Consider the following 26,626-nt stretch of genomic DNA (forward strand, 5'->3'; position numbering starts at 1 on the left):
GAGATCTTAAGGGCATCAGGCGTGATTACAATTATCTATCGGGGTTGAGAGTTGGATCCCAGTTGTAGGTAGGAGCAATGAATGGGTCAGTGTTCAGTTTCTGTCTGTTAACCACATTTCAGTCTGTGCCACTACATTACCCCAATACCGTGCACTGTAATTTTGTTTAATTTCTTCAGTGGCACTTTTTCAAAGGCCTTGTGAAAGTACTAATACACCATATCAACTTATCTATTGTGCTAGTTACAACCTCAAAAACTCCACACGTTTGTCACACATGATTTCCCTTTCATAAATCCATGCTGACTCTGCCCAATCCTATTTTATTGGCCAAGTATACTATTACCACTACCATTATAATAGATGTCAACCCTTTCCCTGCCACAGGTGTCAGGCTAATTGCTCTATAGTTCCCTACATTTTCTCTTCCTCCACTTTCACATTTGCTACTTCTAGTGGTAGAACATAGAACAGTACAGCGCAGCAACAGGCCCTTCAGCCCACAATGTTGTGCTGAACTAATTAAGCTAATGACACCTAATCCCTTCTGCCTGCATATAGTCCATATGCCTCTATTCTCTGGTGTTATAATATAGGCAATGTCTGTGAAATCTGTCCTAAAATGTATGAACTTCTGGAGATAACAACTAGTATCTCCACAGCCATCTCCTTCAAAACCTTAGGATGCAGGTTATCTGGTCCTGGAGGTTTATCACCTTTCAGTCCCAATAATTTCTTGGAATATTTTTTTATCTGATGCTATTTTCTTTTGATTTCCTCGTTCACCCTGCAGCTGTAATTCTCCTCCATTTCCAGCAGGTTTCCTGTGTTTGCTTCCATGAAGACAGACACAACATACTTTTTTAAAAATTCTTCTGCCATTGCCTTATTCCCCAATGTAATTTCTCCTGGTAGCTGACACAAGAGAAGTAATCTCTTGGCCACTTTCTGACATAACCCATAATGCAATTTTTGTCTGCTGACCAGGCCCAGAGTCACACAACAGAACTTTATCAGGATGAATCATGTCTGTGATTCATGCCAAAAGGGTGCACAAGGATACGCCTAACTTGGCCTGGGAATTCACTGAAAGCTTTGTTTAAAATTTTGTTTCCTGACCTGATCACTTTTAGTCTGAAAATAAGTGTTGGTCACACTAAACACAGCCTTGACGGCTCCAGCTGTTAGCAATAAAAGAGGTGCAACTTTTAATTCAGGAGTATCAGTATACAACCAATCAATGAGTAGAAGGCAGTTGTGAATGAAGACTTCTTGAGGAAGGGCAAACATGTAAGTAATTGTTACATTATCAAGCAATTCATTAATTACAGTATTGACTCTGGAAGGTTGTAAAGTGACATTGTTTAAAAGTGATTTTTTTTCCATTGTACACACCCTTTAGTGAAGTTTGCATTCTGATAAGTGTGCAGGAATACTAATCTAGAGAAATTAATCAGCATGCTGGAGTGACCTGCACATGTTTTTCATTGTATTAGGTTGCCATGTAATCTGCAGGGATATACAAGATGTGCACATATAGCAGGCCATCCCAGGATAGTTTACATTGTGGTTAATGAAGTCTTGTTCAGGACTTCTCATCTGCAATCTAGCCCCTTATTTTGTTGCCTTTGTAGCAAATTTGAGGAGATTAGTTACTGGTCAGTGAGATCATTGAATATTGTTAATTATAAGTCAGTATTTATTTGAGCATTTTGTTTGTTAAGTAGAAATTAGTGTCACGATGACAGCTTTGGAACATTAAAGTTAGCCTTTCCAGGCTTTTCTAAAGGAATGTTTTCAGTTTATGTCGACAGAAGGGATCAAGAATATATTGTAGTAAACCTACCTTGTAATTTTGATCTGATATGCAGTGGAGTGATTCAAGTAATATTTGCTCTACTTGTCCTTTGCTACTGCAGCCTGATTGACCCCATTTTCTTCTAAAACCTTTGACCCCATTGTTAGCTTGGTCACCATGGTGTTATTGTAACATTTGCAAGTAGCAGCTGTTTAACACATTGTATTTTAACTGTAATGTTTGCAGTTCTGTGTTTACCATACTGATTAATTTTTCAAATGAGCTGCACAACATCTTTTAGTTTATTCTGCAAGAAAGCTGCCACTGGACATGTTTGAATCCTAATGCAAAACTATCAATATAACCACAAAAAAGAAAGCCATTAAAAAAATAAGTCTTATTAACATCAGCATTTTAAAAATTCCAGCTTTCAATTCAAAGGCCCTTTGTATCAGCTGCTAAGCATTATTTAATCAGGCGCAATGTTCATCTTGAAGTGAGATTCATCTATTTTGGTAGTTTCACAACAAAATTAAGAAACTGGCTAATTGCTTCAAATAATCTTGTTGGTCTTTAAGATGCATTAATTATTTTTTTGGAATGTGTAATACCTTAAAGTCAATGTACCCGTTCACAAGGAGGTGTTATCTTTGAATATATTCACACATTGATTTTAGCATTGCAGCTAAGCGGTTTCTCATTCACTGTAACACTAATGTTGTTGTGCAAACAGGGTTCTTCTCTAGTGAAACAACCACAGATCACAGTGGAAGATTTGAAATGAAACCTGGAGCTGGATTTGCACTGTCAAGCTGCAGATCCCATAGAAATACATTCTTGGTTCCTTGCACAAGATAGATGTGTAGAATAATGGACAGGTGTATCTTATTTCCAAAGTTCAGCTCCATAGAAGTCAATAGAATTAGATGTTGTCAACAGAATATAATATTCCATTGCAGCTGTAGGAGCACATGTAGGCCAAATGGCCGACACACGCTCCTATTTCTTGTGTTTTTACGTTCCTCTCAATCTATCGTGATTATCTGTGCCAATTATTCTATTAGCTTGGCGATTGCAGTGATGTTTTTATTGATCTTTGACCCAATTACCCACACTCTTTGATTGTACACAGTAATTGAGAGTTTGGTTGCAGGAGGCTAAGGGCAATCTCTCTGTATCCTTAGTTCTTAACTCCTTCCAGCCTCAGCTTAGCCCTGGGGGTCTAATGGATCCAGCAGGAGGGAAGAAGAGGGAACAGTTAGCACATCTGTAGCAGATGATTGGCATGTTCTTTTTTTCGGTGGGGGGGGCAGGGAGTGAGGTGAAAGAAAGACCCTAGGATCAAAGCAAGAGCTGAGAGCAGTGTCACCAATATGCCAAGGAGTGGACACCAGTTTGTAGCAATGGGCATGAGAAACACAGGCCTAAGAATTACTTCTCACAGTACTAAAGAAAAAAGTGCTATGCAGTTGAAAATAGGCTTAACCTAGAGTAGAACAAAAATTGCACCCATTTCCAAGCATTTTTGTCCCTGGCAAGAAACTCAACTACTGACTTTCCAGCAGGAATTTTATTAGCACTAGAATCACGTTTCCAGCATAAAGAAAGCTTTTACTCCCCATCTTTTATTCTGCTGAAGCAACACCATCTGAAGGGCCAACAGTCAAACTGTGTTCTTTGCCAAGCTGTTTCACATCACTGCAGCCTTACTACTAACCCAAGACACTGCTTACACTTTAAGACTGAGCCTTCCTTGCAATTTCAATGACATCTCTCCCCTCCACACTAGTTTCCAACATGGATTTGATTACACCTGATTTCTTTTGCTGATGGCTGGGCAGTATAGTGTCAAAACTGGGAGAGTTGCTGCCTCACAGCTCCAAGAGACCTGAGTTGAATCCTGATCTCACGTGCTTCCTGCGTGGCATTTGTACACTCTCTGTGTAGGTTCCCTCGAGGTGCTCCAGTTTCCTCCCACATCCCAAAGATATTCAGGTTTGTCAATTAATGAGCCACTGTAAATTGCCCCTAATGTGTAGGTAGAATCTAGGGGGAGTTCATGGGAATGTGGAGGGAATAAAAATGGGATTAGTGTAGGTGGGCACTTGATGGTCAACATAAATTCAGTGGGCCGAAGGGCTTGTTTCAGTGCACTCTATAACATCACAGGTAGTCACAGGGATAATATGGGAAGAGGCATAGAAGCTCATCACCCAAGACCTTATCCATGCAGAGTTTACAGGGATCCATGCACACCTGCCCCTGTTCCTGGTCACACAGCAGCCCTTGGCTCGATTGGGGTCATTACTATCTTGCAGGCTTTACAGCGCAGAATACTGCTTTAAAGTAAGAAACATTGCAATTTTAGGAAGTTTCCATGGCTCCACCAGTTGCGCCGAGTGAATGGGGTAGAGGTTCATATCTGATCTTTTTGGACACGAGGGGAGAAGAACCTTTGGATAGGGGCTCACCCTCCCCCAACCCCCAAACCACAGAAATATCTGATGAACACTGATACGGATCCTGTCTAGTAAAGTGGAAAATTTTATTAGCAAAGTTCACATGTCGGCATTTAAAACATTCACACTATATTCCTGACACTACTCGTTTTACTTCTCCTCAAGGAAATCTAATCATCTAACATAACAAATATTTTCATTAAAACTGCATGTACAGAAATGTGGTTACATGGTATTTAGCCTTTGTGAACTTTGCCAACCAAAGTTTGGTGAGAAATGATTAACAGTCACGTCCAAGAGCAGTGAAGCAGGAATTCCATCCACCTTGGTGACCTGGCCCAACACTGGGTATTTTCCAAGGCTGTGCAAATTAAGAAGTGTTTAGGATTTAAGCACTTATCAAGCACTGTATGGCCAGAACACTCTCTGACTCAACCTGATATTAATATTTCTCCGGTCCTTACTTCATTCAATCTAACCAACTGCCCTGTGGCCAGCAGTTACATCTCTTTAAATATTATAAGCTTTCTTCTGAAGAATGCATCCTAAAAGCCATCACTTCTAAAGGAAGATCCTAGAAGTGGTGAAGGTGAATGAGGAGTCGGTAAAGAAGAAGTTATTGTGGAATTCCTGTCCTCTTCTGCAGGAGCAGGAGAAGATCCTCCTTGTCCCCTTTTCTCAGCTATTGTGATTGAAATGCTGCTTAAAAAGGTGTTCAAAGAGTTCCTTAGTGGGTGAGTGATGGGGGAAAATACTCAGGTAATTAACAACAATGGAAAAAGTAAAGCTGCTCTTCATGTAACAAAAATAGAATGATAAATAACAAAACATGCTTATCACTTTGCTAAGTGCTCAAAAAGTCAATTGAAAGACATCAGCACCTTTCACTTATACCATTACTTGTAACAGTTGGAAAATGTAAATGCCATAGAAAAGATTTAAACACACAGTATTGCATTTTCTCCTTTATGATTCTCTCTCCAGGAAAAAAGAGAGTAAATTAACCTGGTTTCCCTTTTCCAGCTATCCATACAGTGAAGACTCAAATCAGGGAAAGCAGTACATGAATACAAGGTGTCCCTCGTGGTGTGATCGGATTCTTTTGTCACATTTGGCACGGGATCTTATTCATAAGGTGAGTAGGTGACCCAAACTTTTAATCCACTAATACTGAGTAAATGTAAGAATGAATATTTAGTTAGGATGAACTGCAAATTTCATGTGCCATGCTAGTCTGTGCATAACATTATGGATTAAACGTCTAGAACTTTATCCTCCTTACTAGCCATATTTTGCATACCACACAGGGAAAGGTTCTCAGGGGGGATCTGATAATTGCTTAATCCTATTGTACTTCATAAACTTCAATCCAAAATTAATCTGTTAAAGAGTAAAGTGATTGAAAGGGATCGGGGTGGCTATTTCAAACTGTGTACAACTTGTTTACTGTATCCTCCTGAGGTGAAAGAGCAAGAGAGAAACTTTCTCTAGGTATCAGTTACTCTTTAATTCAGTAGAAGCATGTTACATGGTTATAGTTGGAAACCAGGTGAGCCTGGATGCTGGTTGAATGTACGGTGAATGATGCAGTGCTCAATTTGTACTTGAGCAACTAACAGTGTGCTGGAGGAATTCAGCGGGACAAGCAGCATCTGTGGGGGGAAAGGAATTGTCAGTGTTTCGGGTCAAACCCTGCATCAGGACTAGACCAGATGCTTCTTGACCTGCTGAGTTCCTCCAGCAGATTGTTTGTTGCTCCAGACTCCAGCATCTGCGATCTCCTGTGTCCTCACTTTTTTTTCCTTGTCTGACTGGATACTGAATCAGTGTACATCTTTTGGTTTCTTTTCACTTTTCCAGGTCCTCTTACTTTCATTTGCCTGCTATGTTGTGTTTCCCTCTGTTAAATATTTGATGCCTTGGTCATCCTACAAGGAGTGCAATTCAGAAACATCACACTAGCCCCTGGCAAACAACCCATCTGAGACTGATTGAACAGCTACAGCCAAGTACAAAATGGCCATAGAGACTAAGATTCATCTTTTTTATTAGTGTTTATTAAAACTTTAATTTGCAGTTTACATTAGCTATCCATTCACAAGACATCTCCATGGTTCAGAGCACTGAAGCTCTATTATGCTCCATCATCGAGTGAAGGGAAACCAGGTGAATTGATGTCCCCTGGAATCCACAACAAATCCCATGACTTTCTGCACAGCACATAACCTGATTAACTATCTGAATGCTATCATTTTGCATTAAAAAATGCTAGTTTTTGACTGAGCAATAACACATTAGCAACAGACCACTTTGCATTCTGATGAAACATGGGTTGTCCCAACATTTCCCACAAAAATTCAGAATCTCAGCACTGAGATTTCTCTGAGAGAAAGCACTTTCTCTGAGAGAACAAAAAAAGCAGACTGTAGCTACACATTTCCTCTCAATGCACGTTTTCTAATGTAGACATATATAGCCAGCATTTGTCAAATTATTTCACTTAAAGACCAATGTCTTTAATGATATGAGGAAATATGTTGAAAAAAAAGACATTTAATCCCAAATCATTTATTAGCTTTGCATTCTTGCCTTTATCAGTAAGGGAAATTTTGAATCAGTAAGCCTGATTGACAGAGTGATCATAGAATACAACAATCTGGTCATGGCAAGAATTGTTCTCCAGATGTAATTCTCTCCATGTCTTTTATATGTCTATGTGTATCTAATTTTTCTGTATCTTTCTCTTATATCTCTCACTCTCTGGCAGGACAATGTTCTTGCATCCTTGATCAGAAAACTTCAATTGTAAACCTTTATCACTGTCCTGCTATGAACCGAGTATAACCCATCCACCTGATGTAAATCTGGTCACTGCCACAGACTTGTGTCCAGTAATTCCAGTGTCCAGCCTCCACTGTCAAGTAAAGATAGCAACTGTTTTCTTACCATAATTTAACTTTGCATTTTCTAAACTTTACTCTTTATCACAATTGCAACAAAGAACAAGGTATTTATTTGATGTCACATGTGCAAAGGTGAATTTTCACGGCAGTTTTGAAATTAATATTGTCACCATTAAGATAACAATAGATTAGTTCCATGACTCTTTAATCCACACTAAAACTAAAGACTTTGTTACTGAATTTATATCATTCTTCTATTGTGAATGGACCTTCATTATTTGTGAGAGTACAGTAGCTTTTACTCGGTGGCCATGTCTTCAACACTTTTTCTTAATGTGTGTTGGGAATTAAAATGAATTTTTAATACTTAATAAAATTTCAATTAACTCTCTAAATGACAATTCATTTTGAATGATGAAATTGAACTGCTTTTTCTGATGGTGGTATTATGTAATTGTTTATTGATGATTATTATAAAACACACTTCAATGAGAGAGACATACCAAACTCCAAGATCCATTTTTTTGTTCTAAATAATGATATTGGTAAAGTGCTAGCTTAGCATTCAGGGTTTATGTAAATTTGTCTTCAAAACTATGTTACTGCTTGAAATATTGTTTTATTTAATTGGCATTTCATACTCCCAGCAAGCAAAAGTACAACATTGAACAGGCAAATATCTGGTAATTTAATGTCCAAGATTAACAATAATGACTTATTATTGGCACAGTCAATTATCATTTTTAGCTTATGTACTTTTTAGCTAGTTGAACCTTGTTGCCTTTTGACTGCTTTCTGTGATCATTGTCATCAGTTTGATATTGCTCCTGTAGTGATCTTTCTCTTCATTGATTTCACACACTGCATCTTCCTCAATTCAGAATAAAAAATAAATCATTTGATCCGTAAAATTCCTTTTGTATTGTAATTAGATTTTATCACTTTGCACATTTATTTTATTGCCTCCATTGATTGCCCAGGTACATTATAGTACAGATAGAGAGCTCACTGTAGGATACTGGGGAGGGGGACCTAGCTAATGTGTGAATCATCTCACATTAACAAACGGCATGTTGAACACAATGCACTAGGCGTTACAGATTGTACAGACATGGAGCTGTAAACAGCCACTGTGCAACATCATCTATCATGCCATGGTCCGTTAACTCACCATCATGTTATTTTATGCTTTCTGAGCCCTAACACACCAAAGGTTGGCCACTGCTACGGAGCTGCATAACTGCTTGATAGCATGTGATAATGAATGCTCAGTGAAGTGTAGTTTTGTTTCTGCTTGTATGCTGCTGTAATTTGTTTATCTGTCTTAAGATTATGCAGCTGAAAATCTACAATTTTATGCTGCTTTTGAAAATTATCATCTTGAATTTGATTAATGCACTTGAACTTCCTGCTGTGACTACATGATGATTCCAGAATATTGAAAGTGTCCATGCATACAAAGAAAAGGTTACATTTTGATTGCAGGCAACAGTGCTTTATAATAACGTGTCTGACCTTAAATCAGCTCATTGCATTTAAAACTAATTAGAAGATTGTTGATTTCTTATGTTTTATATTGTAGCTTTATTTCATTTTCTGTGGTGCCCATTTAACTGTGCATCATAAGTATGAAGTAACTCTACCACCAGAACGTTTTTGACAAATCCTTTTATAAATGAGTTTTTTTAAAAACAGGTTTCTCATTTGAATCCACTGCCTGAATGGCAACTGCTTGTTTTGATATATATCCTGTTACAAATAGGTGGTTGAAAGGATTTCAGACTCAGAACTACAGAATTGTTATGACACAGAGGGAAATATTCAGCCCATCAAGTCCTGGATAGCTCCCTGCAAAGCAATCCAAATGGTCCTATTAGCCCTGCCACTTCCTTGGAGTCCTATAAGTGCCCATCCAATTCCTGTTTGAAGGCCCTGATTGACCCTGATCCCACCACCCTCTCAGACAGTGAGTTCCAGATAATATGCAGTCTCTCCTTAAAAAAAGCTTTTGCCTCACAGCTTTGCTGAATATTTTGCCTATCTCTTTTAATCCATCACCCAAGTCCTTGAATCATCCACTAATGTGAACCACTTCTCAATATTTGCCTTTCTAACTCCATCATAGTCTACTATACCCTGATCAAATCTCCTCTCAGCATTCTTTGCTCCGAAAAGAGCAGCCCAATTTCTCCTCTCAAACCTTGTAGCTGAAAGACTCATCCTTGGAATCATTCTGCTTTATGCACAGCTCAATTCATGGTAATCATGGGTGAGGTTCCTGCTTTGATAAGGTACATCACATGAAATATTTTGGTCTTCAGATAGATGCTCAATTTAAATTAATGTTAAAATCCATTCTCTGCTTTTTTATGAAAATTACAATCAAGAAGGGCAGACCAATACCAATATAAAGAGAACAGATAACAGAATCCAAGTTGGAAGCTGTGGGGTGCAGACAATCAGAAAACATTGAAGCTGCCTGAACAACTTGTTGGCATGGATGAAGTTTAACTGAAATGTAATACACAAAATCAGCATTTGCTGTTTGCTATCATAGTTCTATTTACACAGCCTCAAATACTACAGAAAATCATGAGTTATTCCTTTGCTTCCATTGTTTTTCTTAATTTGTTTAAACAATGCAGTACTGTCTTACTACAATGCTGACCACAGGATCTCTCATAGGTCTTGCCCCAGGCATGTGGAACCTCTCCTTTCAATAAAGTGGGAGTATAAACTACTCAAACAAAAGTTAAATAGTAGTTACTTTATTCTGTTACCCAACAATTTTTATGGCTCCTAGCTAGTTTCAAAGGATATGTCATTTTGTGTAGAGAAAATTTTCATCATAAGCTCTTTGATGCTTGTTTTACCATGGAGTAAATTGCACTTTCCTGGTTACTGAAATGTAAACAGGACAAATAAGAGCAGACTTGTGCCAGAAGGATGACAAAAATCTTCCAGTCTCTGGCAATATTTGGGTGCCCCAGACACTCTCTTAATCAGCCTATAAGCTCCTTGCAAACATTAATGGAAAGCCAAATGTTGTACATTGATCTCTTCAAAAAACTGGATACCACAGAGTGGGTTAAGTAAAGCTTTAGAATCAACACATAATTCTATGGCTTAGCCAGTTGCTGGTTAATTTTTGTAAGAAATATTCTATCTTTGTTTAAGGTATTAGGAGTAGATGTGCTCCTTCTAGCTCCACAGCATTCCAGAAGGCCACTGCTGGCCCCGGCTAATTTCTAGCTCTCATTCTTCCCTTAATTCCCAACCACACCATCCACAAGCACACCTAACTGAGGGCCACTGCCAAAAGACAATCCAGAATCGAAATGTTCAATCTAGCAAGCTGCATCTGGTGAATCAACAGATGCTGGCAATAATATTGACACTGAACCCGAATTCTTCGGGTATGCACTGTGGTCAGACTGCATGTTTTTGGTTGCTAATTTCTTCCTTAGACTATTGATGCATAACTGTTGATTCAGTCTTTGAGACTGAATGGGGTCACTATTACCTGAATATTTATTAATGACTTAAACATGGGTAGACAGGGCTAAAATTCCAAATGAAACAAAACTTAGAAGCGCAGCAAACTGTCAAGAGGATAAGAATAGAATTCAAGGATATATGGACAAGCTGGTGGAATTGGCAAGTGGATGGTAGTTAAAATTTAATGCTGTGAAATGTGAAGTGTTAGATTTTGGTAGGAAGAATGAGAAGAGGCAATATAAATTAGAGGGCACAACATAACAAAAGCGACAAGAACTAAGAGATATGATATGATGATATATTTATTAGTCACATGTACATCAAAACACACAGTGAAATGCATCTTTTGCGTAGAGTGTTCTGGGGACAGCCCACAAGTGTTGCCATGCTTCCGGCACCAACATAGCATGCCCACAACTTCCTAACCTGTACGTCTTTGGAATGTGGGAGGAAACCCACACAGACACGGGGAGAATATACAAACCCCTTACAGACAGCAGTGGGAATTGAACTCGGGTCGCTAGCGCTGTAATAGCGTTACACTAACCGCTACACTACTGTGCCTGCCTGATCTGAGGATATGTATACATTGTTTATTGAAGTTAGCAAGAAAACTTGAGAATTATGGATAGTATAACATTTTAGAGCTGTGCTTTTAAATAGAGGAATCAAGTAACAATGAAATTACATTGAACCCCAAACCATTGTGTCCAGTTCTAGACACCACACTTTAGCAAAGGTGTAAAAGATTTAGAGATGACATGGAAGAGATTTACTAAAATGATTTCAGTGATGAGGGATTTCAGCTACTTGTATAAACTGAATAAGGAAGGGATGTTCTTGGAACAGAGGAGATTGTGGGGAATTTAATGGAGGTATTTAAAATCATGAAAGGTGCAAACAGATTAGACAGAGAGGAACTGTTCCCATTGGCAGATGGATCAACAAAGAGGGTAACAAAAATGAAGGTGATTGGCAAAAGAACCAGAAGTGACATAAGGATAAACATTGTTACACACTAAGTGGTTAGGGTGGGGAATGTGGTGCTGGAGTAGTGAAAGCAGATTCACTTGTAGTATTCAAAAGTGAGATGAGTAAGTATCTGAAAGGCAATAATTTGCAGAACTATAGGGTGGGGGAGTGCAAGTAGCTGGATCACTCATTTATAAAAGTAGAATGGACATGACAGGTGGTGTGGCTTCCTTCTGTACTGTAACTGTTCTGTGCTTCTGAATTATTAAGAATGAATAGAAACTCTTCCTCTTCAATTCTCCACAAATAAAGGTTTTATTTTAGCCCTGCAAAAAAATTGCATTTTTTCATTATTTACATACAAAAATATATCTTTAAACATATTCATTTAGGGGATTTCAATAAAAATAGGCTTTCTTAACCATCTTGTGCAAGATAATGAGTTATTTATCCTTGGCTCAATGGTAACTCTGAGTGAGAAAGTTCTTGATGTAGCCTAACAGCAGTATGTGAGTGTATAATCCAGGCTCCAGGCTGATACTTAAATGAGGTAGTTGTTGTGGGGGGTGGGGTACAACATTGATGTGAGCACAGACTTTCAAATAAGACATAAAATGGAGGCCCTATCTACCTCTTCATATGGATGTAAAAGACTCATAAGCACCTTTTAAATGAGAACATGGAAAATCTCCCAGTGTCCTGATCAACGTTACAGATTTTTCCAGTCATCAATCTTATTGGTGTTCATGAAACCTTACTGCGTAAAAATCGGTTGATGCATTTGTGTATGAAAAAAACATATTTGCAAATTAATTCACAGATTGTGGGACATTCTGTGAGCCAATATTGGAATGAAACCTACTTCCTTTTCTTTCCTATCACTGTTGGTATGATGTTGAAAATATTGTGAGGAAGGTAGAGAGACAAGATAGCAAATTTAGAAATGGTGTAAAACTAAAATAATCTGAGCTAGTTTATTTCAAACACATTTTGTTCGACAAAAGATCTTGGTAGAAAGGATACTTAGGCAGAAGCTCATCACCACATTGTGTTCCGGGTAAGCCAAGCTGTTCTTTTAAAAGAAGGCATGTGACTAAAAAATAAAACAAAAGCAACCTCATTAGTTTCTTCATCTAGGTATTATCTTCTCAAAAATGAAAATTCTGGTGTTCCACTTGCCTAGCCAGCCATACCCAAACATCAACAAAGATAATTATGTGATGCTTTAGCAACTATTCTCAGGTTTTTCCATGTCACTTTAACATCTACGACTTTCCTTGAATCATTTAATAATTTTACTGAACTTCTGTCGGTGCGTAGAACAATAAATGTGTTGTGTACCTAGTCTGACACAACTTGTCTCCATGTTTTATTGAGGAGTTGTTACTGCATTTCATTGTCCATTAGGGCAGGAAGAAATAGGCATTATGGACCACTTTTGAAAAGTTTTGCACACTCCACAATTGGATTTACTAGCACTTAATCATTTATGTCAAATGGTCATTAGCTGCTTGAGAACCTTTAAAGAATCATTATCATATATTGATCATGATCAAATTATTTTGCAAGAATTTATCAATCCCAGCCTGATGTTTGTATATCAGATTCTAAAAAAAATACTTTAAAAGTGTAATTAACATTTTTGATCAAGTGGGAAATGTACACTTAAGGGAAAAGCTGATATAGACTTGTGAAATAAACCCTTTAGTTGTACTTCGTTCATCTTTGCTAATTGCTATTTAGTTTACAATACAATGACAGATGAACTCACTTTCAAATATCCTTTCAGAAACCCTCAATGCTTCTCTCCATTCTAGACTAAAAATTGAAAGTTTCTCAAATACCTGATCAAATTTAAAGCAGATCTGTTAGAGTTTTATTAATATTGGTTTAAAAATGTAAACCATTTTTGGCATCTCACTCTGATATGTAAACCTCATTTATAATATCAGGAAATGTTTGCAGTTATTTTCGATTACTTTTTTTTACAAGATCATTAAAGTAATTGTTCATCCAATCACAAAGTTTTTTAAAGCAATTCTCTGTAGGTCATTCTGAACTTTGTCATGCAGGGTTATTATGTGGAAAAGCTATATTGCCACTTAATAATAAAACAATTAATGATGAGTTCCCTCTGCTAAGCCCTGTTAAGAATGAGTTCATCAGGTTGAAAGTGATGCAATGTTGGAGATGTTGCAGAGTGCTGATAGCAGTCTGAAGGCACCATATCAATATGTATTTAAACCCAACCCAGTCCCGTCCTTTCACGTGGCACTCCACCAAACAGAAATCCTGTTCTGTTACTAAGAGGACAAAATAGGGTTGAGAGAATTAAACCACCAGTTTCCTGAAAAGTTACAAATGTCCGAGAACAGAAACTTAAAAGCACAAACATCAACAAGACATTTTATAAAGAAGAGGAAAATCGACAACTTCAAATATTGGAATGATGGAATGATCTGATCATATCCACCAATGGCAAAGAATTATGTCAGAACAGAGATTCTGCATATGAATAAAAGTTCACTATTAGGAGAATGTTCTCATCTGAACTGATCTGCAGGTGGCCTTTTTTTGAAATACACCAATGTTTTAAGTATTAACTACAAGATAGAAGCAATAGAAACTAGTGTATTTGCAATTTTATTGAGCTACTTGAGCACATAAAAGGTTTAGCACCAGTATTTATTATGAGCAATCATACGCCTATTCTGCCTTGATCTGCTGATTAATACAAAGCCTTTAGCAATCATGTGGTAATGGCTTTTAACCATAGTCCTTTGACAACTGCTTGCAAGCACCCTTGTTACTTGAGTTCAGCTTCGAATAATCATGCTGTTAAAGCACAATTTGCCATGAATGAAAGAATGAAACTGCAATAACAAAATCATTGATGCCAGCAGATTGCCAGCAAGAGGTAGTACAAAAGTCTTTAGTACTACTTTTGTAAATGTCATTATTGCTTATCTTTATTTACCCTCCCACACCTACTCTCCACTGCCCCAGATCCACTCCCCTTTCTTTTCTCACCTTTACCCAATGCATTAGTTTCATTTTGTAACTGCTGTAGTAAATGGTGTCTAACTTTCCAACATTCAGATGAGTTTTTACAAATCCATGCAAGGATAGCCTTCCAACTGTACTTGCTTGTTGAAACTCTTGTAGATTGCGTTCTCACTACCTCTAAATATTTGTCTTTGCAGCTGAGCAATTGTGAAAAGGTCTTTGCTGTGAATAGCCACTTTGTGTCTAAAGAAAGTGATCTCTGTTTTACAGGCTGAAAATGATGAGAAGTCAGTTATCTATGACAACATTGGACCAAATGTTTGCATGGGGGACCACAAGGTAAAGAGTACTTTGTTGCTAAATTCAACAGTTTTATTGAATGCAATGAATGCTATTGTCTCCTCTATTGGTAACATTGCCGTCTGGTATGTGGCATGTTAATTATTTTTATTTCCATTATATCCCATGGTGTATTCACCATAAGCTATGTACTTAAATTCCTGTTGCATGAGTAACTATCAAACCTGTAATTATTAGTCTGAAACAATGATAAAAACACACAAGGAATGCAGCTAACAGAAAAAGTTCATTGTCCAATGAAAATAAATACCAATCCCTTGGTGTATTAAGTGGTGTAATGATCTCACCCATTAGCTTTGGTCTTGTAACCTATGGAACTTGGAGCTATTCATACTCTATTTCTGCTGTTCTTTATCCTCATTGCCAAATATGTAGCTTAGATACAAGTATCATCTGGAAATCTTTGTGGTTTGTAGTGGGTTATTCCTCAAAGCCACAGAGCATTGCATTCCTTCTTAGTGCCTTAGTGGGTGGTGAATTTATTATTCGGTGAGATTTAAGTCGGATAGATCACATAATGAAAATAAAAAAAAACGCAGGTGCTGGAAATCTAAAATGAAAACAGAAAATTCTGGAAACACTCAACATGTCAGGCAGCATCTGTAGAAAACAAAGAACTTAATGCTGAAGGTCTCAGACCTTTCAATGGAAAAGAGACAGAATGAAACTAGTTAGTGTTGGTGGCAGAGAAGGTGAGGGAGGGCAATGGATGGGACAATGGGAACTCCTCTGATAGGGTGAAATAATGTGGAGTAAAGGGGCGGGTCAGATTAATACTATGACAGTGACCCCTTGGTGTTTGCACAGTTTGCATTCACATGCACATGCAAAATACTAGATGAGGCAGCTTCTCACCTGGCAGGCTGTCCATGCCAGGAAGGAATCTCAGTTCACAGAAACAATCAATGAAAGCCAGATTTTTAAAAAATTAACATTGATTATAGATCTTTGTCCAGACCTATTATAGCTCTGCCAGTATTTCAAGTTATAATAAGAGTTCCCCTGGTCTCTTCAGTCTTCCCATGAGCTCATTTAACTTCAAGTACATGAGATTACATACAGAATGGCGCAAAGTAGTCATCATACTTGAGTATTGACAAGCAGACAGACTGTTCTGTAGTTTTCAAGGAGGATTTAGGATACAAAATAAAAATATTGGATATGTAGATGGAAATATCTGATAATAATTGCGGAAAGAATGTGATGGTAATGTTGCATTTATATTCCAGAACTGCCTACTTATGTAATTGTTCAGTATCTGATCCTTTCACACTCTGACAGTGAGAGCAATCAAACTGACTGACAGCTGACGGTCATGTAAGTAACTGACAGCTGGCAGCCAATCATAGGTAGCTTGTTTTAGCTTTCCACATACAGACTTATTTTTCCTGAAGTGAAAGAGGCTATGGGGTGGCCTGAAACAGGTATATAAAATTATGAGAGGCATGGATTGTGTAGATAGAATCTTTTTTCCCCTGGTAGGGGTGAATAAAACAAGAGGACATAGAGGTGAGAGGAAGGAGTTTTAAATGGGATCTGAAAGGAAAGTTTTTTCACATAGAGAGTGGTTGATCTCTGGAGTGCACTGCCAAAGGAGATGGTGGGATCAGATGCAATCACTACTTTTAAGACTCATTTCAATGTGCACTTGAATAGACAAGGCAATAAAGGATGCAGACCCAATGCAGGCAAATGGGATTTGCATAGATGGGCAAAATGGTCGGTATGGACGTGGTGGGCTGAAGGGCCAGTTTCTGTGCTGTATGACTGTGACTCAGCCAATCACAGATGTCCATAAAGATCTGGAGATCAGAAGCCAGGCCATCTGACTTCCCTCTCTTCCACCTGACATACCATTGATCTCAGTGGCTGGAGGGGGTACTGATGTCCCAGAGCTGAGTTCCAATGACCTGCCCCCAACCCCTACCCCCCACCACCTTTTGTTTAAATGGGATCACCATCCGTGTGGGAAAAGTCAAGTGTAAGTAACTGTTTGAAGTATTTTACTTAATATTGTGTTATTTTAGTATATTGCAGTACTTTTAAAGAAATTTATTTATTATTTTTCAACTTAAAAATTCTTCATTAATTTTTAATATGTAAATCTATTTGAATAAGTTAAAATGCAGCTAACTATCAGAGACATTTAAAAATAATTCAAAATCCTTTGACAGGATGTTCTAAGGGTGGTGTCTCAGTTGCATGCCAACTGAGGCCAACTTGCTCACTCCCCCTCTGGGCCTGTCATGACAGCAGAGGGTCAGATCATTTGGTTCTCCACATCTCAAAACGTAAATGAGGATGGGTGGGCAAGCGTGCACCTCAGGCAGGGAGTCTGGGCCAGTTCCAGTGCAAAATATGATCCAAGTTCATCAGTCACCCAGGTGAATTTTCTAAGTGGTGCCATGAAAATCTGTGACAGTGAAATAAGAAATCCTAATGAAAACTGCTGTACAGAATCCAAAGCATCTGGTTTAGTGTCGTCATTCATTCTCTTGTAAATTCTAAAGCAGGGGATAAAGGAGTAAGACTGATTAGAGACGAATAAGGTGATTTATGGATCAAGACAAAGTATGGCTTGATTATGGATTGTATACTTTGTAGGGGGCGTTACTTAGTAAGAGGATGCTGAAATAACAGAGATAGGGGATAAGGTGAAAATGGGCAGCACGGTAGTGTAGCGGTTAGCGTAACGCTATTACAGTGCCAGCAAACTGGGTTCAATTCCCACCGCTGCCTGTAAGGAGTTTGTACGTTCTCCCTGTGTCTGCGTGAGTTTCCTCCGGATGCTCCGGTTTCCTCCCACATTCCAAAGATGTACAGGTTAGGAGTTGTGGGCATGCTATGTTGGCGCCAGAAGAGTGGCAACACTAGCGGGCTGTTCCCAGCACATTCTCAGTAATGCAAAAAGACACATTTCACTGTGTGTTTCGATGTACATGTGACTAATAAATAAATATTTTAAAAATATCTTAAAATATCTTAAAGAGGAGGGAAAGGCTGGCTCTGTTTAAATAAGTTACCTGATCTAGATGGGATATGTCTTGGAATGCAGAGGGAAATAGGTGGAACCTGCAGAAAGGCTTTCCATAACCTTGCAATCATCCCAGAAACCAGGAAGGGGCTGGAGGGTTGTAAAATGGCAAATGTGACGCCCATATTCCAAAAGGGGTGTTTGCACATGCCCTGCTGCAAAAGACTGGTCAGTTTAACCTCAGTGGCGGGGATGCTTTCAGAAACAAAAATCAGCAAAAAAAATGCGATATGTACTTGGAAAAATTTGAGTTTATCTCAGAGGCTCAGCATAGATTTGTTAAAGGTAAATCGTGTTTGACGAATCTGATTCAATTTTATTGTAAGATAATAGAACAGTCTGATGAATCATAAACTATACATGTCATCGGTAAGGATTTTCAGAAAGCATTTGACAAAGTCCACAGAAAAGGCTGGTTGGCAAAATTGAGGCCCATGGGGTAAGGGAGTCAATAACAGCATGGATAAGAAATTGTCTTAATTTTAAGGACACTAAGTAGACTGGTGTTAAAAGGTCAGATTATAGTCGACAAGTCACAGGTCAGTGCTAGTAAGGCCACTCACTGAGCTTATTGCAAATATAATAAACATTCCCTTTATAATAAACACCCCCTGTGTGCATAAAGGAGGATTTCAAATTTTGCAGATGAAACTAAACTCGATATATTGTAAGCATTAAAGAGGATATAATAGGCTGCAAGAGAATTGGATAGGCACTTCAAGGAAAATAATGTGCAAGGCTCAGGAGAAAGAACAATGAAGTGGAATTGACTGGATTGCTCCAAAAACAACTAATGTCAATTGTTGGACAGAATTGCCTCCTATTGCATAACAATTCCTTGATTCTATAATGGTTTAAACATGAACATTCATATCTAGCAGCCTGAATCTCTTAAAGGAAATGCATACCGTGGCTGGAGCAGATGCCAGCAAGCGTTAACCTAAGAAACTCTAAGAATGGCGCAACACAGCTCTGAATAGTCCAATAATTTTTTGGATATTGTGCTGCGGGACTTGGTGGAGCTGAGATGTCCTGTATCCACAGGAGTCCAGGAAGCACTCCCAACAAACTGTCCCAAGGGCAGTGGAAGTAGATAGGCGTGCAGGTCAAAGCATCAAGATTACAGAATGGATCATCAGGCACCATAGCCAATCAACCGTACTGGTGGCTTTAGGCACCTCCCAATGCAGAATGCCCTTGTCGCTTACCTACAAAGAATTTCCATAAATCTGGACTTGCACTCAACATTTTATGTTCCACTGCAACCTTGCACACTTAATGATGCTGTAAGCCTTCCTCACAATCTCTCACCAATTCAACCATGACAACAGTGCCCAAACATTGTGCACCACACCTTTGGACACACTTCCCTCTCTCTTACAGTACAACGTGGCACATAAATGGAGTCAGCCTGAACTAACCAAAAGGAAATTAGATAACATGAATTTCATATCCTCCATGGAAGAGAAAGCACTTGCCTTTATTGAAATGGATATTGCTGAGGTTGCATCCAGTGACATGATTGAAACCATTGGAAATGATAGCATCCTCATATCCAGTGGTCCACACCACTTCCTGTCCTGCAAACCCCTTCTTATGAATTACAAAGTGCGGATGTTATAAATGCTCACATTTGAACTCCTCCCATCAATTACCACTTCTAACACAACCCTTGTCTCCACTCCACACATTAACTTTGCCCTGCTTTCACTTCAAATACCTAAGAACTTTAAATAATAGCAGAACATATTGGAAATACTCAGCAGTACAAGCAGCATCTCTGGATAGTGAAGCGGAGTCTATCTTTCAGGTCGATGCCCTTCATCAAAACCGGAAAATTTTGGATATCAAACATTTTGAGTTGCAGAGGAGGAAGGGTGGAGAGAATAAAGGGAATGTCTGTAATATGGTAGATGATATTACCCTATTCTTTAACAAAAGGATATTAAAATTATGTAAAAATAATCACTTTCCTAACTGAACATGGGAACAAACAATGTTCATGAAATTATCTATATATATCCCCAGTCACCCAGTTCAATATAATTGGAGTTTATTATTGATGTCTTTGTCCTTGATTTAAGGATTATTTTGGCACCTAAGATTATGGAATATAGTAATGTAATGCTTCTCCTCCTGTCAATGGCATTTAAATACATTTTATTCATCAGATTAGAACTATAGACCTTGAAAATTTGCAAAATGTATCTTCAAACTACAGTATATTTGCACTTACAATTTCATCAGCGCTACCTAATGAGTTAAATTTTCTTAAGTTTACTCTCTAAAAGCTGCCACCTAAAGCAAGACTATATGCTGAATGTTGTCTGCTTTAATGTTTAGTGCTTACACTCTGTCCTGGGTTGGTAATTTGCACCATGACCTCTTCCTTTTGTCCTTGGGTTTTCTGTGGTTATCAGGAATGTGAAAGTGAAAAATGAAAATCACTAGTGTGATTAAACAAATACATATATGCCAGTGAGAAAAATAATTAGCATGAAAGTTTGTGAGCAGAATTTGACTATGGGGTAATTTCAGGCAGTTAATTGAAAAATTAAGTTATTTACTACAAAAAAATCATTAATGGTATAATAATTTATGTAAATGAATTATACAGTGAGTGGTAAAATGAAAGGAACTTTTATTATGCTAAGCCATAATTAGAACAAATGTGTTTGCTTAGTGTAGGTGTTATTGATACAAGGAGTAGGCTGGCTCCACTCTGTGAAATAACTCGATCAATTCTCGTTAAGAACAAATCTGAGTTCCTATGTGAAAATGCATTGAGGATAGATATACTCTTCTGGTTTCCTTGGACCACAGGAGAACTTCTGCTAGCCTTACCTCATTTCAAATTATGTTTCAGGTGGCTGTCAAGGCTTCTTCCAATATGACTGCTCCAGCTGGGGCAGATTTGCCTGTAATATCAAAATGCTACTTCCAAATTGTTGCAAAAGGTCCCAGATACTGAATGGCACTGGTAAAGGCTCATTAATGGGACAATGCACATCGGGTCAACATTGGCAATATTAAAGGCCCAAGGCATTCTACACTACTAAACCAGCAAACTAGGTTGCTACTGGGAAAGGGAGTGTTAGGCAGGTCATAATGGAGAAAGAGCATTGGAGCTGTTGGGACATCATTGAGAAACAGTAAGGTAGTAAGACCAGGAATCAGTTGGGAAGAGTGGCCATGGGGAGGGGTGGTATTGATCAGTGGTTGGCTGGTCTATAGGTTTGTCAGTTCCAGATCAGGTTTAAAGGTCAAGGTAGGAGGTTAGTAGGGGGCTCAGCTACAGAGATCAGTAGTGGATTCAGTGATCTTTCAAATTATACTGAGCACAATTCCTGTGAGGATCAAGTACTAACCTACCAGTGATTCTGCTCAATGCAGGGATGTGTTTCATTAGAAGCCTCTGAAGTGGTTCTTGTATTTTGGAGGGATGATGTTCTTCCACAAGTCCCAGCATTTTCCACAATTTTTTCTGGAAGAAGACAGGCACAAGAAGTGTGTGTCTCAATTGTGTTCTTAATTTGTTTTCCATTGATAAAAGTACAGAAACCTAACACAACTAATATGTCCCATTGTCTAATGGAAACATGGCTGTGGAGTCATACAGCTGCCATTCTCTTTAACTGCTGATGACTGCCAGATATTTCATTGTATAGGCCAGAAGTTCCTTCTGTGCTCTGTCATATTACATATTTTAGCTCTCAATGAGTAAAGAAACTTCTCAAGGTCTAAAAATGTGGAATTTCAGTCATAATTATAAACACAGAACTAATGCACAGGAATAAGTTACTTCTACAACACATGATTTGAAATGGAGAAATCTAAAAAGCAGATCACCATAATCCATTCAAAAGTGCAACAATATCTTAGAAAGTAGCCAGTTGGGCTTTAGTTAAACTGCCAAAGGCAGAACATAACAGGAGGCAGAACCAGACCTGTCCAACTTGCTCTATTGCATGTGTAAAATTATCAGGAGTTAAAGATCTAGAGGGGTGGTCGGTACCAATGAATGGATGAGAGAGTATTGTTCATCAAATGTCCCCACTCCTTACACCTGGTTCCAATGAAATTAATAAATTGAACATACAGAGGTGAATACTACTGGCAGCCAAAACTCTTGCACACGTTTGAAGATTAATATTTGCCTCCAATAATGTAAACTCCAAATTGGTCTTAGAGTGTATAGCCACATCATTAGATTCAGATTGTCCTTCTAGTAATCCAACTTTATCATTGAACAATTGGAAGAATTTACTTGAAAGAGAAATTGTTTAACTTGACATTACTTTATTGTTAATAAAGTAAATTAGACAATATATGCATGAACAAATTTGCTTTAAACATAGTAAGCAAGACCCACAGATAAAGGGGAGAAAATGAGCATACCGTTATTTAAGAAGTGTGCTAATGTACTTTTTGAGATTAAGTTACTTTTCAATTCTAAATAGAAGAAACTGAGGCCATTTTAACCCAATCCATGGTTATTATATCAGTAAATACATTAAATGGTAGACTTCATTATAATTTATTGGCAGTATTATCTGTAGTTATAGATATGCATCAACTGAGACAGTATAATTTGGAAGGCAAGTCACCAATCCAATTTGTGGAAACACTTAAAGCCAAGTGGTACCACCACCAAAAAGCAGTGGAAAACAAATAAAACTGCAGATGCTGGAATCTGAACCAAAACCAGAAAATGCTGGAAGAACTCAGCCAGTCAAGCAGCATGTGTGGAAAGAGAAAGCAGTTAATGTTTCAGGTCAACACCCCTTCATCAGAACCAAAAAATAGTGATTGTTGTATCTGAGTGCTGTTCCACATGTGTCACACTCACATAAAGATTTGCTCAAAACAATACCCAATCTTGTTAACTGTAACAAAATTTTCTGATTCAGTCTTCCTCAAACTTTTTCAGGCCGGGCTCTATTTAAGCAAAAACACATAACTTCTCACACCCCTCCACTAAAAGATAATAGTAATGGTAAATTTTCAAAAGACTGTCTTCAACTACCTTCCTCCTTCATTATATCACGCTTGTTTTCAACTTTCTCTTCTGTTTCCCTCATTCATTTCTCAGCTTCTGGACCTCCCACATCTCACTCTTACCTCCTTCACTGGTATCTGCTCTTCTCCAGTTACAACATTTTGCTTTTAGCTCATCCACTTCTGTTTCAGATGCCTCCGCACAACACACATCTGTAACTCTCACACGTCTGCGTGTTGTTCACCCTTCGCTCTTGTTTCCTGCATTTCCGCACTCTCAATGTCAGTTCATTCATTCTCTTCTCACCCTTTCACCTCTCTCCATTACTTTTCATCTTCTCACTTTTCCCATCCTTATCCTTTGCCTCTCTCCTTTTAGCTCATAAGCAGATCGTCTTCTCTACTTTAGGCATGAATTGAGATGCAGTCTCAGGGAAGCATAAGAAAGGAAAAGAGGTAGCAGCACCTCTATATCAGGCAGCTAGGAAACAGGACTTCAATAACGTAAGGGAGACTTGGGCTTCAAAAAGATTTATGTGCGCATGCTAAAATGTTAGTTCATTTTAATTTTAGGTCATTATGAGAGCCAGGTTGAGGTAAACCTGGAGAAATTTATAGCTTTTTAATTTTACATGCAGTAAAGCCATTCTAATGTCTTGTCCTATTGTTTTCATTGAAAATCATTGCAACCTATTTTGAATAATATGTAACCTTCAACACCAGTGCCTCCACTGCTGCTCATAGGTGCCTGCTGTGTTTCTGCAAATAAAGTGCCTCAGATGGGACTCGTGCCTAGGTTGGCCCAAGCCAGTAACTGCCTGTTCCCTAAAAACCAAGTCCATTGTTGGATGCCTCGTGTGCTGACTCCCTGCAACCTACTGGCACCATTCAACAAACCAAAAAAAATGGTTCTGCTGAGAGGTCTTTGAAATTACTTTGAGATGAAGGGCAAGTAGATCAGAGGGCGACAATACAGCTTCTTGCTCTCCCTATCAGTGAGGAAGAAGCTGAAACCACTCCACTTCTGGCTGTAAAAACAATGAAGAACCTCCTGAGGGAAGTGAGGCATTTGAATGGGCATCTGAATTGGCAGGAGGTTGAGGGGTTAACCCCTAGTAAATGTCAACCATTACTGTCTGGAAAAGAGGCAGTGAGTCATAGACATACAAATTGTTTAAACTTCATGATGGAGCACAACACACCAACCTGGAAGAAGGACATTAGTTTGCTGAAGCACTTGGGAATTTGGATACCTCTTCTTAATATTTAGGTGTCTGCCTGCAGTTCCTTAATTTGAGGTGCCCTGAAATGCAGCTGTGTTTTATCCTAACATCCTGCTTATCTATTACGCAATCCAAGAATGCCCTGGAGCTGGGCATTTCTTTTGGTATAACTTAGATCTGTTTTACTGAGAGCCCTGAGGCTTCCTGCTTTGTGAAATGAATGGGCTGAGAATTGAATACAAGAACTGTCCACATCAGTACCAGGAGCCTCAAACCTTATACCATTGAACTAAATGTGCTGGATTTCTAACTGAAGAATAACAGGGCCATGAAGGGCATAAAAGAAATGCAAAGCTTTAAGGAAAAATGCAGTATTAATAAACTATCATTAACACCTTCCCAAAAACACCCAACTCACCCCTAAAATTATCAATTTGAAATAAACAATTTACCCTTTTGATCTATCAATTGTAAAAACAAATCTCATTTAGTCATCTCAACTTACAAATTCCTTGAAAACCAAGATGTTATATTTTGAAATATCTCATTGACCCAGTGACATGTTTTTTCTTTCCAGCCTGTTTTCCTGTTCTTTCGAATAGCTGCTGGGGCAGGTAAACCTAATAGAAATATGCGCAACTGTTGTGTGGTGCAGTGATGTGGTGGTAAATATTAATGTTTTATTTTATTTTTACAATTCATCAAATTTCCTTTTGGGCCTTAAATTAGCATGCTGGTACTATTAAATTTTGGTTATTCTTGTTTCCATACATTATCGTGCTGAATGATTTTTGTTTGTTGCTCTTTTGCTGACCTTGCAGGTAAAAAGTATCAACGAAATGAGAAAATCTTTCGAGAAACTGCCCTCTAGTCCGTTTGCACGAAATAAATGAAAGTGGACAAGCAGGGATATCAGAACACTCACAGACATCTTTGTAAATTCAACCAATGTTGATACTGTATTTCTTGGGCCCTCACCTCAGACTGTTCATCATCCATTCTGCTTTGACGCCTGAAGTCTGTTCAAGACGGCCACACATACCTCGCCATTTCGTACATTCCTGTGACACTTGAATTAAATGTGGGACAATTTTAAAATGTGTCACAGATTTGTTGCCAAACGCTAACAGTAGAATTTACTACACCTTTTAAATATCTCACATTTATAATGTTCAGCAGAAAACATTGTCTGTCTTTTAACAAAAGAAGCTGTTTCCTTATGTAAAAATGTATGAAGTGCAATGCGAAAATTGTATATCAATACTGTACTAGAGAGGTTTTTTTGTACATTCGATTGTATAGGTAGTGGATTTCCTTTCAGTAATGGTTTTATTGAGATTTCCCTCACCATTTTATGTCTGTGTTAGGTTAGTTAGGTATTTTTGTTTTGGTGATCCCTTATACTACATATTGCCATATTATCTTGTTTTGAATCACAGTTTAGCTGCTCTTCAGTTTTATATCCACTTTTAAAAGAAAACTAATTTATAATATCCTTCCAACTGCCCTATGCGAAATTCCTTTTGTAAAGATTGGCTGCTTGTCATCTGATATATCAACTATTAGTTATTATCGATAGCAAATTCAATATATAAATCTATAAGTTCTTGACCAAACTATGCTTTAGATAACTTAGACTATGCCATTGTTGATAAATTAATCTAATTTACTATAACCACCATACATAAATAGCAGCCTGTCTGTGTTAAGTTCTTCTGTTGTAACTTATTCCTAAATAATGCCAAGTTTTCAGAATGTGAAATTTAATAGGATGGGAATCATGAGACTTTTTGTAAACTATTCCTGTCTATTTTTGTTACTGCATATGGTGCCAAGTATCTATGGACAGTTTAGTGGGAATCTTTTCTTCAGCTATTAGCTTGCTACATGTGCTTCAATGGATTGTATATAAGCCCCTGAAACCCAAAGTTGCAAATTTCGTACTCTGCCGCCTATATTTAATCTCCAGCGCTAATATTGCAAACTTTACACGCTGCCTTCTTTACAGCATTAAAAGATGATTAGGTCCGAAGATGGGAAACACAGCCAATGGTGAAACGTTTCTTCTATCGATTTAATTTAGTACACTACAAAGTTCACAAGCTACTTGATGGCAGTGGATTGATGCGTGTTTTCGTATAAATCACTACGATTGGAAATGATTTTGTGTCTGCCGGGAGAATTTATGCGCCCGTGACCATGAGATCATTCTCGTTTGTAGACAAAGTGTAAACAAAAAACAGTGTGCAGACAAGCTGTACCAATGTGCCCATGTATCGATAGCCACCCACTGTAAACTATTTTATTAAATCAAAGATTCAACTTATGTGACGTTTATGGGCTATAGAAATAAATTTCTTTGTTTCTCAAACAAT

The 26,626-nt window shown here is 38.1% G+C and overlaps 1 protein-coding gene across 2 annotated transcripts in view; it reads left to right on the forward strand.

Annotated features, from left to right (window-relative positions):
- Positions 1 to 26,626, forward strand: part of LOC127577001 (inositol polyphosphate-5-phosphatase A) — a 426,171-nt gene extending 399,545 nt beyond the window's left edge. The window contains exons 13-16 of one of the 2 annotated variants that reach the window (XM_052027852.1): positions 5,281 to 5,392; positions 14,907 to 14,975; positions 24,829 to 24,916; positions 25,073 to 26,626. In XM_052027852.1, coding sequence (XP_051883812.1) covers positions 5,281 to 5,392; positions 14,907 to 14,975; positions 24,829 to 24,909 — 262 coding nt within the window. In that variant the 3' untranslated portion in view covers positions 24,910 to 24,916; positions 25,073 to 26,626. The remainder of the gene's footprint in view (positions 1 to 5,280; positions 5,393 to 14,906; positions 14,976 to 24,828; positions 24,917 to 25,072) is intronic. The other variant, XM_052027851.1, reaches the window with a different exon arrangement.

Source organism: Pristis pectinata, chromosome 12 (genome assembly GCF_009764475.1).
Source record: "Pristis pectinata isolate sPriPec2 chromosome 12, sPriPec2.1.pri, whole genome shotgun sequence".
Taxonomy (NCBI): Eukaryota; Metazoa; Chordata; class Chondrichthyes; order Rhinopristiformes; family Pristidae; genus Pristis; species Pristis pectinata.